Source organism: Budorcas taxicolor, chromosome 2 (assembly GCF_023091745.1).
Source record: "Budorcas taxicolor isolate Tak-1 chromosome 2, Takin1.1, whole genome shotgun sequence".
NCBI classification, from domain to species: Eukaryota; Metazoa; Chordata; class Mammalia; order Artiodactyla; family Bovidae; genus Budorcas; species Budorcas taxicolor.
In genome coordinates this window covers 131140121-131155591 of record NC_068911.1, presented here as the reverse complement: position 1 = coordinate 131155591, position 15471 = coordinate 131140121, and the positions used below count along the sequence as shown (strand labels likewise).

Below are 15471 nucleotides of genomic sequence, written 5' to 3'. Positions count from 1 at the left end.
GCAGACTTAGACAGCACGTGCCCCTTTTGAAGAGGGCAACTCCAATTAATTGATGCCAAGTAAGAAGCGGGGCAGTGTCTAGTGTTGTCAGTAGAGCCAATATTTTAAGTGAAGTAAAAACCTGAACTTTTTATGTGAAATCTCCTCATGTTTAAAAGTTGTCTATTGTTTAAAAAATTTTTGAAAAAGATTCAGTGACCAAATAAAATATGTCATGTATGGACTGTTTCCAATTCAAAGGCTGACAGTACCAATGTACATGCATATTGTTGATACCAAAAGATATTCAAGATGTATTGCTTTTATTGCTGTACAAAGCCTGTTACAAAACAGCTTCTATAATATGATCTCATTTTTTCTAAAATGGAAAGCATATTTATACACATAAAGTAATGCTAAACAGTGTCTAAGGGGTATAAGTGGTATAAATCTAAAGGTATATTGGAAGAATTTTATTTTTTATACATTTCTCTATTTTTGCATTTTTATATTGATCATTAATATTTTAATGTAAGAAAACAGCGTGAAGTTTTTTTCATTTGTGATTATAAAGGAAAGAGGTAATAGTTTAGTTTAAATTTTTGAGAATTAAATTAAAATATCAAAATCACTGAGTAAATATTCTTGCACATAAAATCAAACAGACCAGAATTGCAAGTCAGTTCTTCCATTTAATGTATCAGTGGCCTTGGGCTTTCTCACCTATAAAATGTCAATGATAATACCTACCATCTCTACCTCAGATCTCCTGGGTAATGTAAAAATTAACAAACAAAAACAGAATTAATATCTTCCACACGGCCTTCCTAGCATCCCCAAAATCTAAGTGGAGAGAAGGGGGTTTTTTCTACCGCTATTCAAGTTTGGAAAGAAAACAGACACTTGTAGAACACAATAATGAAAAAAGGTTGGTATGTTCATTTCTGTTATTCCATCAAGAGGTAAGACCTCTTCCCTTGCAACTGCCTGCCCCACATATCACTCCCTGTCTACCAGGGATACCCAACACAATGGAGAAGAGTGTGGCTGCCAACAGAAGTAGCATTAGATGAGGCAGAGTGGTATCATGTTCTCAAGAATATCTGGGTAGAGCCTAAGTGTGTGTGGAGCCTCAGGACACACGGAATAAACTGGAGAAGCCACTCTGAAGATTGGATTTGACCCTAAAATAAATACATGAATAAATATCCTTTGAAAGTCTGCCACCCTTTAGCTTGTCTTCTTGTCTCTCTGGTAAAGGCATGGATTTTTCCACAAGGAATTCAGGGAGGTGAAGCAGTCCACAGGTGAAACCAACCAATTGGCTGATATCAGGAAGGTTTTGTTCCTATCTATATTGCCTATTTTTCATCATAAAGGACTTCGATATCCATGTTCCACTATTCCTTGTAACTACCACGCAGCGTTGAGTATTTTTTACAATGGAGGGTAAGGACACTTTTTCTGGTTACTGTATACCATTGGAAACCTACCTTCAAACGAGCTTGTGTGCTTTCTAAGCACCCAGTTTTAAACCTAGAGAGAAATATCATCATATCTGGTCCATGGACATATATTCTGTAAGATATTTCTGATATAATAACTTATTTTCATTATCTCTCCTTTTTCAATTAATTTCCAATAAAAGAGAACAATAAAAGTGTTGTTTTATATCTTTACTCTCTCAGTAATGTGCAACATAAACATAATAGTGTTAAGAAGTCAGAAATAACTTAACACAGTAGCCATAGAAGATGTTTATATTTGCAAAATTTCAACAGTGATCTTCCCTAACTTCCCCCAAATAGCATATTTGTTAACCAAATTAATTAAGAAGCTTTTCAAAATAAAAGCAATGTTTTAAATAAATAAATTTTCATAACCATAGAACATCTAGTTCTGTTGGAGGTAACAAACATTATACTCAAGTACTTTATGAAGATATTAGGATAAAAATTATCTGGATGCAATTATAAATGTACCCGAATTAGTCATTTGCTTTTTTGGCGTGTATGTTTTTCTGCATGTGTTAAAATTATATAATAAATTTTTGTAATCAGTTAGTCCTTAAATCATCACAATGTTATCTGATGCACAGAATTTATATCATCTCAAGATGATGATATGATATTGTTTGGACAATGTCTTTAAATTTAGTACTATAAATTAAATGCAATGAAAGCCAAGACCTCCTCTCTGCCCATGTTTGTTAGAGAAAATGAACGCTAGATCCCCAGTTTGGAAGAATGAGACATTCTTAGAAATCTCAACCTTGGAATTTCATAACTGAATATTGTTGTCACATCAAAATTCTAATCGCAACAGAGTTTTCACTGTGTTTCAGGGTGGGTGGGTATAAATTCACTTATGATCAGCTTTTCCAATGAAGTCACATCTGTTTAGTAAACTACAAAAAGCTTTCTAAAACTTGATTTTATTTAATAAATATTTTAAAGAGTTCATTAACTGATCCTCCAGAAATTCTGATCAATTGCTTAGCTTTCATTCACTTTTATTTCTACTGTGATTCTTAGGAATTTGTCTAGTCTATATTTAATCTATTAAAATATCTATGCATTGGTAACTTTGGCTTCCTTCCACAATAAGCTATGTTAAGATGTCTAAATTAAACGACAAAGGTAGAGAAGTAAAAATTAAACACAGCAACAGGTTATAGTAAGTGCTCTTTAGAATTTCAGATTAACAAATTTGTCCCAAAATGATAAGTAATAACTTACCAAATGAATAATGCAACACAGAATAGATTTTAACAGAATCTCAATCTCCCTCTTCCCTTCCCATCTATCTCTCTCAATCTTTCTTTTTGGCTCTTTATCTATCTCTCTATCTCTGTCTCTCACTCTCTCACACACATACACACATACACACACTTCCACCCACATCCATACATGAGTGTGTACACAAACTCAGAATTTTAAAACACTGCTACCAGAGGTTTTAACTTAGATAAATTAACTACATTAAAATACTGACACTGTGAAAATATCTGTTTATGTCCAATATCCCATAGAGGGCATCTTCTCGTGAACTTCTAAAAATCTTAAAGAAAGCAAATCAGAAGGGAAAACCAGAGTCCTTGGCAGGAAGTCTAGGTGAAGGCATTGCTGCCGCTCGGGGTCACAGCTTCCCATTGTCCTCACAGCTCTCCTTCTCCTCTATGGCCTCCAGGCTGCGCTTACTCTTCACCTCAGCACCACTGCTGGGGGCTTTACTGAGGCCACAAGACAAGCATGCCAGCTGGATCTGCTTCATGTTTTCTATGGCTTCATTCTTGGCGTTCTTCAATAGGTCTCCCTGGCCCTACAAACAAGCAGAAATAAACATCAAAGAAAAAAGTTACAGGCCAGGAAGATCCTGAGTGACATCATCCTATATGCTTCCTGCTATTGCTCAGCGAGGAGCAGACTCGGACTTGAGAGCCCACTTTCGCCAGGTTTAGGCCACATTCTTTTCTTGCATTATTGAGGGTCTTTGTAATTTAACTCAAGGACCTCAACCTGAGCTTTCACCATTGGTTCTGTGATTGCCGGCAGCCCCCTTGAGATTCCTGTGGGAGGAAACACCCTCCTCTGAATGTACCGAGGACACTCGACCTTTCCATCACCAGGGTTTGAGACTTTACACATTGCTACATCTCCTGTCCTACCCAGCCCAGGATTCCTAAGCTCAGGAGAAAACAAGGAAAGAAGCTCTTCCTCAAAGAACCAAAAATTAAATCAGCTTCTTGGTGTACAAGGGCTTACAAAGCAAAATATCTTTCATAAAGTAAATCACACACCCTTATGCTTGGTGAGATGCTGTTTCATTTTTATTTATTTTTTAATACATTGCATCATCACTGCAGTTTGCAGTCTGATAAGTTACAGGTTACCCACATTCCTTCTATCTCTTCCATTTCGTCAAAACAATGTTCCCATCTCGTTGATGGAGGAGAGGCTCTGGAGGCTTAGTGTGTCAATTAAAACAAAAAAGCAAACAAGGATCACAGGGAATCATCCATTGTCAGTTACATCAGAGCCTGAGTGATCTTTCTCCATTATCTTTTTTTTTTTTTTTTCAGTTCATTGTTGTGATGATCAAGTATGTACGCCGACACTGGCCCAGGGGGCTGAAGAAGTAAGTATGGGGAAGCCAGAACACATCTCTACAGGGTACAGACAAAAGAGGAAGCAGTTCTGTCTCCTAGCTTCATTCTCACAACAATGCATGAGAGTATGACCTAGAAACTGGAGGTTATACGAGCTGCTGGAGAGTTTCTCTATAAAGCAGAGACTCCGAGAAAAAGAATAAATGAGAAAAGTCATCTAATTTATGCATGATATGCTGTTTGCTTTCTTTAATTTGATGAAGGCTTTCACCTCAGGGTATATGAGAAAGCTTGTATTTAAAATGCTTTGGAATATTTCCTCAAAATCTGTATAAGCACTTGCCAATTCCATCTTATGTCATAATAGCTCAATCCTTCAAACAACACTTATAAACACAGGATGAGTAAGTAAGGGGTTGCCTAATGTTTTTGTTATGGTGTGCCTGTGTGCTAAGTAAATTCAGTCGTGTCTGACTTTGTGCGATCCAATGGACTGTAGACTGCCAGGCTCCTCGATCCATGGGATTCTCCAGGCAAGCATATGGAGTGGGTTGTCATACCCTCCTCCAGGGGATCTTTCCATCCCAGGGACCAAACCTGCATCTCTTATGTCTCCTGCATTGGCAGGCAGGTTCTTTACCACTAGCACCACCTGGGAAGCCTACCGTATTTCACACACCACACTTAGAATTTAGACTAAGACTAGACTAGAGACTGAACACACTCTAGGATATAGAGGGACTTTCAAAGGGAAAAATATGCACTACACCAACAGAACTTGGGAAGTATAGACAATAATAAGCTCCCTCTGAAAGTTAAAAAGAAGGTCATATCCACCTTGAAAATGCAGTCCTTAAGCAATAATAATAACATACAAAGTTCTTGCTCTCTGTGGTCATCCTTCTTCATGCTTTATATATGTTCATTATTCAATTGTCACAACATCCCCACAAAATATGCATTTTTCTTATATTAAGTTTAGAGTGAAAAAACAAATAGAGGCCCAGACTGGTCCTCATTCCCAGAGTCACACAGCTGCTAAGTGGTAGAGCTGGGGTTGAAATAAAGTCTTGCAGTTGACTCCAGAGTCTGTAGTCTTAACCACTACAGATGATTAAGTCTTAACCACTACAGATGATATGGCATCTCTTCAAGGCTAGTTGTGCACTCTACAAAGCACATTAAAGCCTCCCAGTCATCGTTACCCTTGGAAACAAGATAGATAAAAAGATAATCATTGCCCAGGTGGCACAGAACTTAGAGATGGGATCTACAGTCAGGAAGATAAGATGCACGAAGGTATGTTGGCAGGGACGAAAGTCAGAGGATCTTAGTTGTGCTTTTAGCTCCAACAATTTCTCCCTATGCCATTTTATCTCTTGTAAAAATGATAAAAACATTCTTCTGCCTTCCTCAGAGTTTTAAAGATTAAAGAAAGTATGTTGAAAAGCTGTTTGTGATTTAAATAATCACAAGTAAATATGCTATTAGGTGATATGAAAAGCAATTGACATAGTCAACTACTAAATAGTGGGAAATGGCAACCCACTCCACTATTCTTGCCTGAAGAATCCCATAGACTATATATAACCTGTCAGGCTCCTCTGTCCATGGGGTCCCAAGAGTTGGACACGACTTAGTGACTAAACCACCACCACCACCACTACTAAATAAATGTCTTGATGTTGTGCACATTTTAATATAAATTTTGCCAACTTGTTTAAAATGCATCCATATATAAGGGTTTGTTTTTACTGAGATATGTATACTGCTACTGCTTTTACAAATGCAAACATCTCTTTAAGAAAACTGTATTAATAAACAGATTATACCCACACTCATTTTCAGAGTATTAGTTTTAAGTGCTCCCTTTTCTCTTAGTGTTGAAATTTTCATCAAGCATTTTTAAAGCATGACAAAAGCAAAGCTGGCATCTTTCCTAATTGCAAGAGAGCAGTGAAATACACAAAAATATCAAGCTTGATACTATTAATGCATAATGCTCTCATGTCTCTTTTCTGGCAGCAGGTTATGAAACACATCTAATTAATCAGAATGTCATCTCATCGGTTCTGAGAAGCGGCATCCAGGCCTAAAAGCCAGACTGTGTCAGTTCTGGTAAACAAAAGTCACTCTCTCTAGAAAACAAAGGCCAATTGGAGAAGATAGCTTGTGCCAGTACACAAAAACACAAGGACATCATCTTTGGATAACTAAGAGACAACACGTCCTGGGTACATGATATAGGCAGGTAAAAAATATTAAAAGAAAAATTAATCTATTAACTAACAGAACAAGAAAAATGAAAGACTACATTATTTAAATTTACACTTAAATAGTGATGTAAACATGCTGTTTCAATTTTCTTTTTAAGAAGAAAATAGAGAGGTCATCTTTCTGTTCTGTGACTCAACTCTTTGAGTCCTCTTGATTAAATAAGCAGAAGCAGAAAAGACTCATTTTAGGCAAAACTGTAAAGAGGGTGACGTTTATTGTTAAAAACCCCCATCTTGTCATTCCTTTTCAGGGCTGACTTCTTCCCACTACATGTGCAGTGATTTCTATTGACCAACTAGCACCCTTTCTCTACTCCATTACACTCCCTCTCAAACTCCTCCTAACTAGCCAGCTTATACCATTCTCTCCCCTTGAAATAGCTCTGTCTTGTGTATCATTTCCCACGAGATATATTAGGTATTTAGATCACTTAGCTAAGCCAAATAAACATCTATTTCTGCTTTATTGACTATGCCAAAGCCTGTGACTGTGTGGATCACAAGAAACTGTGGAAAATTCTGAAAGAGATAGGAATACCAGACCACTTGATCTGCCTCTTGAGAAACCTACATGCAGGTCAGGAAGCAACAGTTAGAACTGGACATGGAACAACAGACTGGTTCCAAATAGGAAAAGGAGTACGTCAAGGCTGTATATTGTCACCCTGCTTATTTAACTTATATGCCGAGTACATCATGAGAAATGCTGGGCTGGAAGAAGCACAAGCTGGAATCAAGATTGCCGGAAGAAACATCAATAACCTCAGATGTGCAGATGACACCACCCTTATGGCAGAAAGTGAAGAGGAACTAAAAAGCCTCTTGATGAAAGTGAAAGAGGAGAGTGAAAAAGTTGGCTTAAAGCTCAACATTCAGAAAACGAAGATCATGGCATCTGGTCCCATCACTTCATGGGAAACAGATGGGAAAACAGTGTCAGACTTTATTTTTGGGGGCTCCAAAATCACTGCAGATGGTGATTGCAGCCATGAAATTAAAAGACGCTTACTCCTTGGAAGGAAAGTTATGACCAACCTAGATAGTATATTGAAAAGCAGAGACATTACATTGCTGACTAAGGTCCATCTAGTCAAGGCTATGGTTTTTCCAGTGGTCATGTATGGATGTGAGAGTTGGACTGTGAAGAAAGCTGAGCGCCAAAGAATTGATACTTTTGAACTGTGGTGTTGGAGAAGACTCTTGAGAGTCCCTTGGACTGCAAGCAGATCCAACCAGTCCATTCTGAAGTAGAGCAGCCCTGGGTGTTCTTTGGAAGGAATGATGCTAAAGCTGAAACTCCAGTACCTTGGCCACCTCATGCAAAGAGTTGACTCATTGCAAAAGACTCTGATGCTGGGGGGGGGTTGGGGGCAGGAGGAGAAGGGGACGACCGAGGATGAGATGGCTGGATGGCATCACTGACTCGATGGACGTGAGTTTGGGTAAACTCCGGGAGTTGGTGATGGACAGGGAGGCCTGGTGTGGTGCAATTCATGGGGCTGCAAAGAGTCGGACATGACTGAGCAACTGAACTGACTGTGTAGTATTCATTTAAGGAGTATTATAACTGGGTATTTCTAAAGAGTATACTTAGAAATTCACCTCCAACAGAGGTCTTGGGAGAAAGGCAGAAAGGAGAGAAGCCCAAGATAATTCATTTTACTTGGTGGTATATAAAGCATAACATCTCTTGGGAAAATAAATCTGAGATTGTAATGCCCTGGAATGAACAATCAATGGACAATCTGACCTTTGAATACCCAACTTGAGAGAAATGTCTAGCTGTTGCCAACATTTCAATATATGAGCGATCTCATGGGAACGTTTAGCATCTCTCCAGTATTAAGGACACTTCAGGGGAAAACATGAGGACTGCTTCAATCTGAAGAGAAGTAAAAGTAATAAAGGGTATCTTGGCAGACTGATGCTGATGAGACAAAAGAATATCAAAAGCCCCAACAACAATGACCTCCATGGTTATTTGGCTTCCAAATGTCATAGTCCATGGAAATCCCAACACACTTAAAGAGTAACACTTAGAATCATAGAAAACCACAAATCACTACAGAAATTTGAATCTAAAAACTAATAATGATTAATTAGTTTTTTAAAAAAAGGTACATTAAGCATTCATAACCAAATCTTTCCAACATCATTAAATTACAGTTAAAATCTAGAAATCAAGAAATATGTGATGCATTTAGATTGCAAATGGGACTGATATACTACCATGCCACCAAAATTTTTATTACTACTAATAAATTATTACTGACAATAAAAAGCAAAAATAGACACACAGATGTAGAGAACAAATGTATGGACACCAAGCGGGGGGAAAAAGAGAATGGGATGAATTGGCAGATTGGGAATGATTATATATTACTATGGGCTTCCCAGGTGGTGATAGTGGTAAAGAACCCACCTGTCAATGCAGGAGCTGTAAGTAAGAGACCAGGGTTCAATCCTGGGTTTGGAAGATCTTCTGGAGGGGGGCATGACAGTTCACTCCAGTATTCATGCCTGGAGAATCCCAAGGACAGAGGAGCCTGGCAGGCTACGGTTCATAGCGTCACAAAGAGTCAGACACAACTGAAGCAACTTAGCATAAGAGAGATAACTAACGAGAACCTACTGTACAGCAGTAGGTGGGGGGGGAAAGAAGGCACAATCTATTTGTAGGACACATATTAAGCTAACCTTAAAAATGCATTCCAATATACATTAGGTGAAAATACCGTTTGATTCCACTTACACGAGGTACCTAGAATAGACAAATTCATAGAGTCAGAAAGTATATTTGTAGATGTCAGGGCCCAGGAGGTAGGGGTGAGTGGGGAGGGGGATGGGGAGTTAGTGTTTAATGGGGACAGACTTTCAGTTTAGGGAAATGAAAAATTCAGGAGATGGATGATGGTGAGAGGTGCACAACAATATGAATGTACTTAGAACTGCTGAACTGTACAATTAAATATGGTTAAATAGTATGTATATTTTGTGACTTTTACCACAATAAAAAAATTTTTTTAACTTAAAAATACTATTGTGAGGGTGCAGTCCTAAGATGGCGGAGGAATAGGACGGGGAGACCACTTTCTCCCCCACAAATTCATCAAAGGAACATTTAAACGCTGAGTAAATTCTACAAAACAACTTCTGAATGCTGGCAGAGGACATCAGGCAGCCAGAAAAGCAGCCCATTGTCTTCAAAAAGAGGTAGGAAAAAATATAAAAGACATAAAAAGAGACAAAAGAGGTAGGGATGGAGCTCCGTCCCGGAAAGGGAGTCTTAAAAAGAGAGAAGTTTCCAAACACCAGGAAACACTCTCACTGCCGAGTCTGTGGCGAGCCTTGGAAGCACAGAGGGCAACATAACAGGGAGGAAAAATAAATAAATAATTAAAACCCACAGATTATGAGCCCAATGGTAACTCCCCCAGCGGAGAAGCAGCGCAGATGCCTGCACCTGCCACTAGCAAGCAGGGGCTGGGCAGGGAGGCATGGGCTGCATTGCTTAGAGTAAGGATCAGGTCCGAATGTCCCGAGTGTGATCAGAGCGAACTAACTTGGGCTAGCAAACCAGACTGTGGGATAGCTGCCATGTGAAAAGCTCTAACATAAGACACCGCCAAGACCGCACACAGAACAAAGGACGGAACAGAATAAGCCGGCTGCACACCATCCCCCTCCGGTGACAGGCAGCCAGAGCCGGAAGGGCTGGAAGGGGGCAATAGCAGCCCCAGAGAGACATTATCTACCAAACTGCAAGCAGGCTTTTTTGCTAACTAAGACTTCTTGGGGTTCTGGACAGTCATCATCTGCCTGAGAAGGTGCAGCAGTTGTACACCCAGAAAACCGAGCAGCAGGGATGGGAGAGGCGATAAGTCACAGCGATCGCACTCGCCAAACACCTGAGCTACTCTGACCTGGGAAGGGCACAAAATGCAGGCCCAACCGAGTCTGCGCCTCTGAGGACTACCCGAGTGCCTGAACCTGAGCGGCTTAGACCTGGGAGGTGCGTGCAGCCCAGGGCCAGCCTCGGACAGTTCCCAGAGGAGCAACCTAGAGCCTGAGCTGTGTGCGCTGCGAACGGGGGCAGGCCCAGTGTGGCTGAGACACTGTGAGCACACGCCAGTGTTATTTGTTTGCAGTGTCCCTCCCTCCCCACAGCGTGACTGAACAAGTGAGCCTAAACAAAGTGTCCACCACCACCCGCCTTGTGTCAGGGCGGAGATCAGACACTGAAGAGACCAGCAAACAGAAGAAGCTAAAACAGAGGGAACCGCCTTGGAAGTGACAGGTATAATAGATTAAAACCCTGTCATTAGTACCTACTACATACGAAGGGGCCTATAGAGCTTGAGAAATATAAGCTAGACCAAGGAACTATTCAAAAATGAATTGACCCCACACTGCCCACAATACCACCAGAGAAAGTCCTAGATATATCTTTACTATTTTTATGATCATTCTTTTTTTTTTCTTTTTTTTAAACTTTTTTAAATTTTTAAGTCCTCTATTACTCCTTTAATTTTCACTTTTATAACCTACTATTACTTTTCAAAAAAAAGACCCTATTTTTAAAGCAAATTTCATGTATATATATTTTTTAATAATTTTTGTGACTTTGTTTTTTTCTTCTTCTTTCTTTAACACTGTATTTTTGAAAATCCAACCTCTACTCTAGATTTTTAATCTTTGCTTTTTGGTATTTATTATCAATTTTGTACCTTTAAAAACCCAATCTTCAGTACCATTTTTACTTGGGAGCGAGATTACTGGCTTGACTGCTCTCTCCTCCTTTGGACTCTCCTTTTTCTCCACCAGGTCGCCTCTGTCTCCTCCCTCCCCCTTCTCTTCTCTACCCAACTCTGTGAATCTCTGTGTGTTCCAGATGGTGGAGAACACTTAGAGAACTGATTACTGGCTGGATCTGTCCCTCTCCATTTCATTTCCCTCTTTTACCCTCCTGGCCACCTCTGTCTCCTTCCTCCCTCTTCTCTTCTCTGAATAACTCCGTGAACATCTCTGAGTGGTCCAGACTGTGGAGTGCACATAAGGGAATGATTACTGGCTAGCTTGCTCTCTCCTCTTTTGATTCCACCTCATCTCATTTGGGTCACCTCTAACTCCCTCCTCCCTCTTCTCTTCTCCATGTAACTCTGGGTGTCCCTCACTGTGGAGAAACTTTTCATCTTTAACCTAGATGTTTTATCAATGGCGCAGTATAGAAGGAGAAGTCTTGAGACTACTGTAAAAATAAGACTGAAAACCAGAAGCAGGAGGCTGAAGTCCAAATCCTGAGAACATCAGAGAACTCCTGACTCCAGGAAACATTAATCAATAGGAGCTCATCAAACACCTCTGTACCTACACTGAAACCAAGCACCACCCAAGGGCCAACAAGTTCCAGAGCAAAACATACCACACAAATTCTCCAGCAATACAGGAACACAGCCCTGAGCTTCAATATACAGGCTGCCCAAAGTTACCCTCAAACCACTGACATCTCATAACTCATTACTGGACACTTCATTGCACTCCAGAGAGAAGAAATCCAGCTCCACCCACCAGAACACCGACACAAGCTTCCCTAACCAAGAAACCTTGACAAGCCACTGATACAACCCCACCCACAGCGAGGAAACTCCATAATAAAGAGAACTCCACAAACTGCCAGAATACAGGAAGGACACTCCAAACTCAGCAATATAAACAAGATGAAGAGACAGAGGAATGAATACCCAGCAGGTAAAGAAGAGGATAAATGCCCACCAAACCAAACAAAAGAGGAAGAGATAGGGAATCTACCTGATAAAGAATTCCAAATAATGATAGTGAAAATGATCCAAAATCTTGAAATAAAAATGGAATCACAGATAAATAGCCTGGAGACAAGGATTGAGAAGATGCAAGAAAGGTTTAACAAGGACCTAGAAGAAATAAAAAAGAGTCAATATATAATGAATAATGCAATAAATGAGATCAAAAACATTCTGGAGGCAACAAATAGTAGAATAACGGAGGCAGAAGATAGGATTAGTGAATTAGAAGATAGAATGGTAGAAATAGATGAATCAGAGAGGAAAAAAGAAAAACGAATTAAAATAAATGAGGACAATCTCAGAGACCTCCAGGACAATATTAAACGTTCCAACATTCGAATCATAGGAGTCCCAGAAGAAGAAGACAAAAAGAAAGACCATGAGAAAATACTTGAGGAGATAATAGTTGAAAACTTCCCTAAAATGGGGAAGGAAATAACCACCCAAGTCCAAGAAATCCAGAGAGTCCAAAACAGGATAAACCCAAGGCAAAACACCCCAAGACACATATTAATCAAATTAACAAAGATCAAACACAAAGAACAAATATTAAAAGCAGCAAGGGAAAAACAACAAATAACACACAAGGGGATTCCCATAAGGATAACAGCTGATCTTTCAACAGAAACTCTTCAGGCCAGGAAGGAATGGCAAGACATACTTAAAGTGATAAAAGAAAATAACCTACAGCCCAGATTACTGAACTCAGCAAGGATCTCATTCAAATATGAAGGAGAAATCGAAAGCTTCACAGACAAGCAAAAGCTGAGAGAATTCAGCACCACCAAACCAGCTCTCCAACAAATGCTAAAGGATACTCTCTAGACAAGAAACACAAAAAGGATGTATAAACCCGAACCCAAAACAATAAAGTAAATGGCAACAGGATCATACTTATCAATAATTACCTCAAACGTAAATGGGTTGAATGCCCCAGCCGAAAGACAAAGACAGGCTGAATGGATACAAAAACAAGACCCCTATATATGTTGTCTACAAGAGACCCACCTCAAAAGAAGGGACACATACAGACTGAAAGTGAAGGGCTGGAAAAAGATATCCCATGCAAATAGAGACCAAAAGAAAACAGGAGTAGCAGTACTCATATCAGATAGAATAGACTTTAAAACAAAGGCTGTGAAAAGAGACAAAGAAGGACACTACATAATGATCAAAGGATCAATCCAAAAAGAAGATCCTTGGTAAATTCAAAAAAAAACTGAAATCATTCCAAGCATCTTCTCTGACCATAATGCAGTAAGATTAGATCTCAATTACAGGAGAAAAACTATTAAAAATTCCAACATATGGAGGCTGAACAACACGCTGCTAAATAACCAACAAATCACAGAAGAAATCAAAAAAGAAATCAAAATATGCATAGAAACAAATGAAAATAAAAACACAACAACCCAAAACCTGTGGGACACTGTAAAAGCAGTGCTAAGGGGAAAGTTGATAGCAATACAGGCATACCTCAAGAAACAAGAAAAAAGTCAAATAACCTAACTCTACACCTAAAGCAACTAGAAAAGGAAGAAATGGAGAACCCCAGGGTTAGTAGAAGGAAAGAAATCTTAAAAATTAGGGCAGAAATAAATGTAAAAGAAACAAAAGAGACCATAGCAAAAATCAACAAAGCCAAAAGCTGGTTCTTTGAAAGGATAAATAAAATTGACAAACCATTAGCCAGACTCATCAAGAAACAAAGGGAGAAAAATCAAATCAATAAAATTAGAAATGAAAATGGAGAGATTACAACAGACAACAGAGAAATACAAAGGATCATAAGAGACTACTATCAGCAATTATATGCCAATAAAATGGACAATGTGGAAGAAATGGACAAATTCTTAGAAAAGTACAACTTTCCAAAACTGAACCAGGAAGAAATAAAAAATCTTAACAGACCCATCACAAGCATGGAAATTGAAACTGTAATCAGAAATCTTCCAGCAAACAAAAGCCCAGGTCCAGATGGCTTCACAGCTGAATTCTACCAAAAATTTCGAGAAGAGCTAACACCTATCCTCCTCAAACTCTTCCAGAAAATTGCAGAGGAAGGTAAACTTCCAAACTCATTCTATGAGGCCACCATCACCCTAATACCAAAACCTGACAAAGAAGCCACAAAAAAGAAAACTATAGGCCAATATCACTGATGAACATAGATGCAAAAATCCTTAACAAAATTCTAGCAATCAGAATCCAACAACACATTAAAAAGATCATACACCATGACCAAGTGGGCTTTATCCCAGGGATGCAAGGATTCTTCAATATCCACAAATCAATCAGTGTAATACACCACACTAACAAATTGAAAAATAAAAGCCATATGATTATCTCAATAGATGCAGAGAAAGCCTTTGACAAAATTCAACATACATTTATGATTAAAAAAAAAAAAAAAAAAACTTTCAGAAAGCAGGAATAGAAGGAACATACCTCAACATAATAAAAGCTATATATGACAAGCCAACAGCAAACATTATCCACAGTGGTGAAAAATTGAAAGCATTTCCCCTAAAGTCAGGAACAAGACAAGGGTGCCCACTTTCACCACTATTATTCAACATAGTTCTGGAAGTTTTGGCCACAGCAATCAGAGCAGAAAAAGAAATAAAAGGAATCCAAACTGGAAAAGAAGAAGTAAAACTCTCACTGTTTGCAGATGACATGATTCTCTACATAGAAAACCCTAAAGACTCCACCAGAAAATTACTAGAGCTAATCAATGAATATAGTAAAGTTGCAGGATATAAAATCAACACACAGAAATCCCTTGCATTCCTATACACTAATAATGAGAAAAGAGAAAGAGAAATTAAGGAAACAATTCCATTCACTATTGCGATGAAAAGAATAAAATGCTTAGGAATACATCTATCTAAAGAAACTAAAGACCTATATATAGAAAACTATAGAACACTGGTGAAAGAAATCAAAGAGGACACTAATAGATGGAGAAATATACCATGTTCATGGATCGGAAGAATCAATATAGTGAAAATGAGTATACTACCCAAAGCAATCTATAGATTCAATGCAATCCCTATCAAGCTACCAACAGTATTCTTCACAGAGCTAGAACAAATAATTTCACAATTTGTATGGAAATACAAAAAAAACCTTGAATAGCCAAAGCAATCTTGAGAAAGAAGAATGGAACTGGAGGAATCAACCTACCTGACTTCAGGCTCTATTACAAAGCCACAGTCATCAAGACAGTATGGTAATGGCACAAAGACAGAAATATAGATCAATGGAACAAAATAGAAAGCCC

General features: G+C 38.8%; 1 protein-coding gene across 1 annotated transcript in view; it reads right to left on the bottom strand.

Annotated features, from left to right (window-relative positions):
* Positions 1-3117: 3117 nt before the first annotated feature.
* PLCL1 (phospholipase C like 1 (inactive)) overlaps positions 3118-15471 on the bottom strand; it is a 368975-nt gene continuing 356621 nt past the window's right edge. Inside the window, exon 6 of the mRNA XM_052655035.1 lies at positions 3118-3300. Within this exon, the coding sequence (XP_052510995.1) occupies positions 3118-3300 (183 nt within the window). The remainder of the gene's footprint in view (positions 3301-15471) is intronic.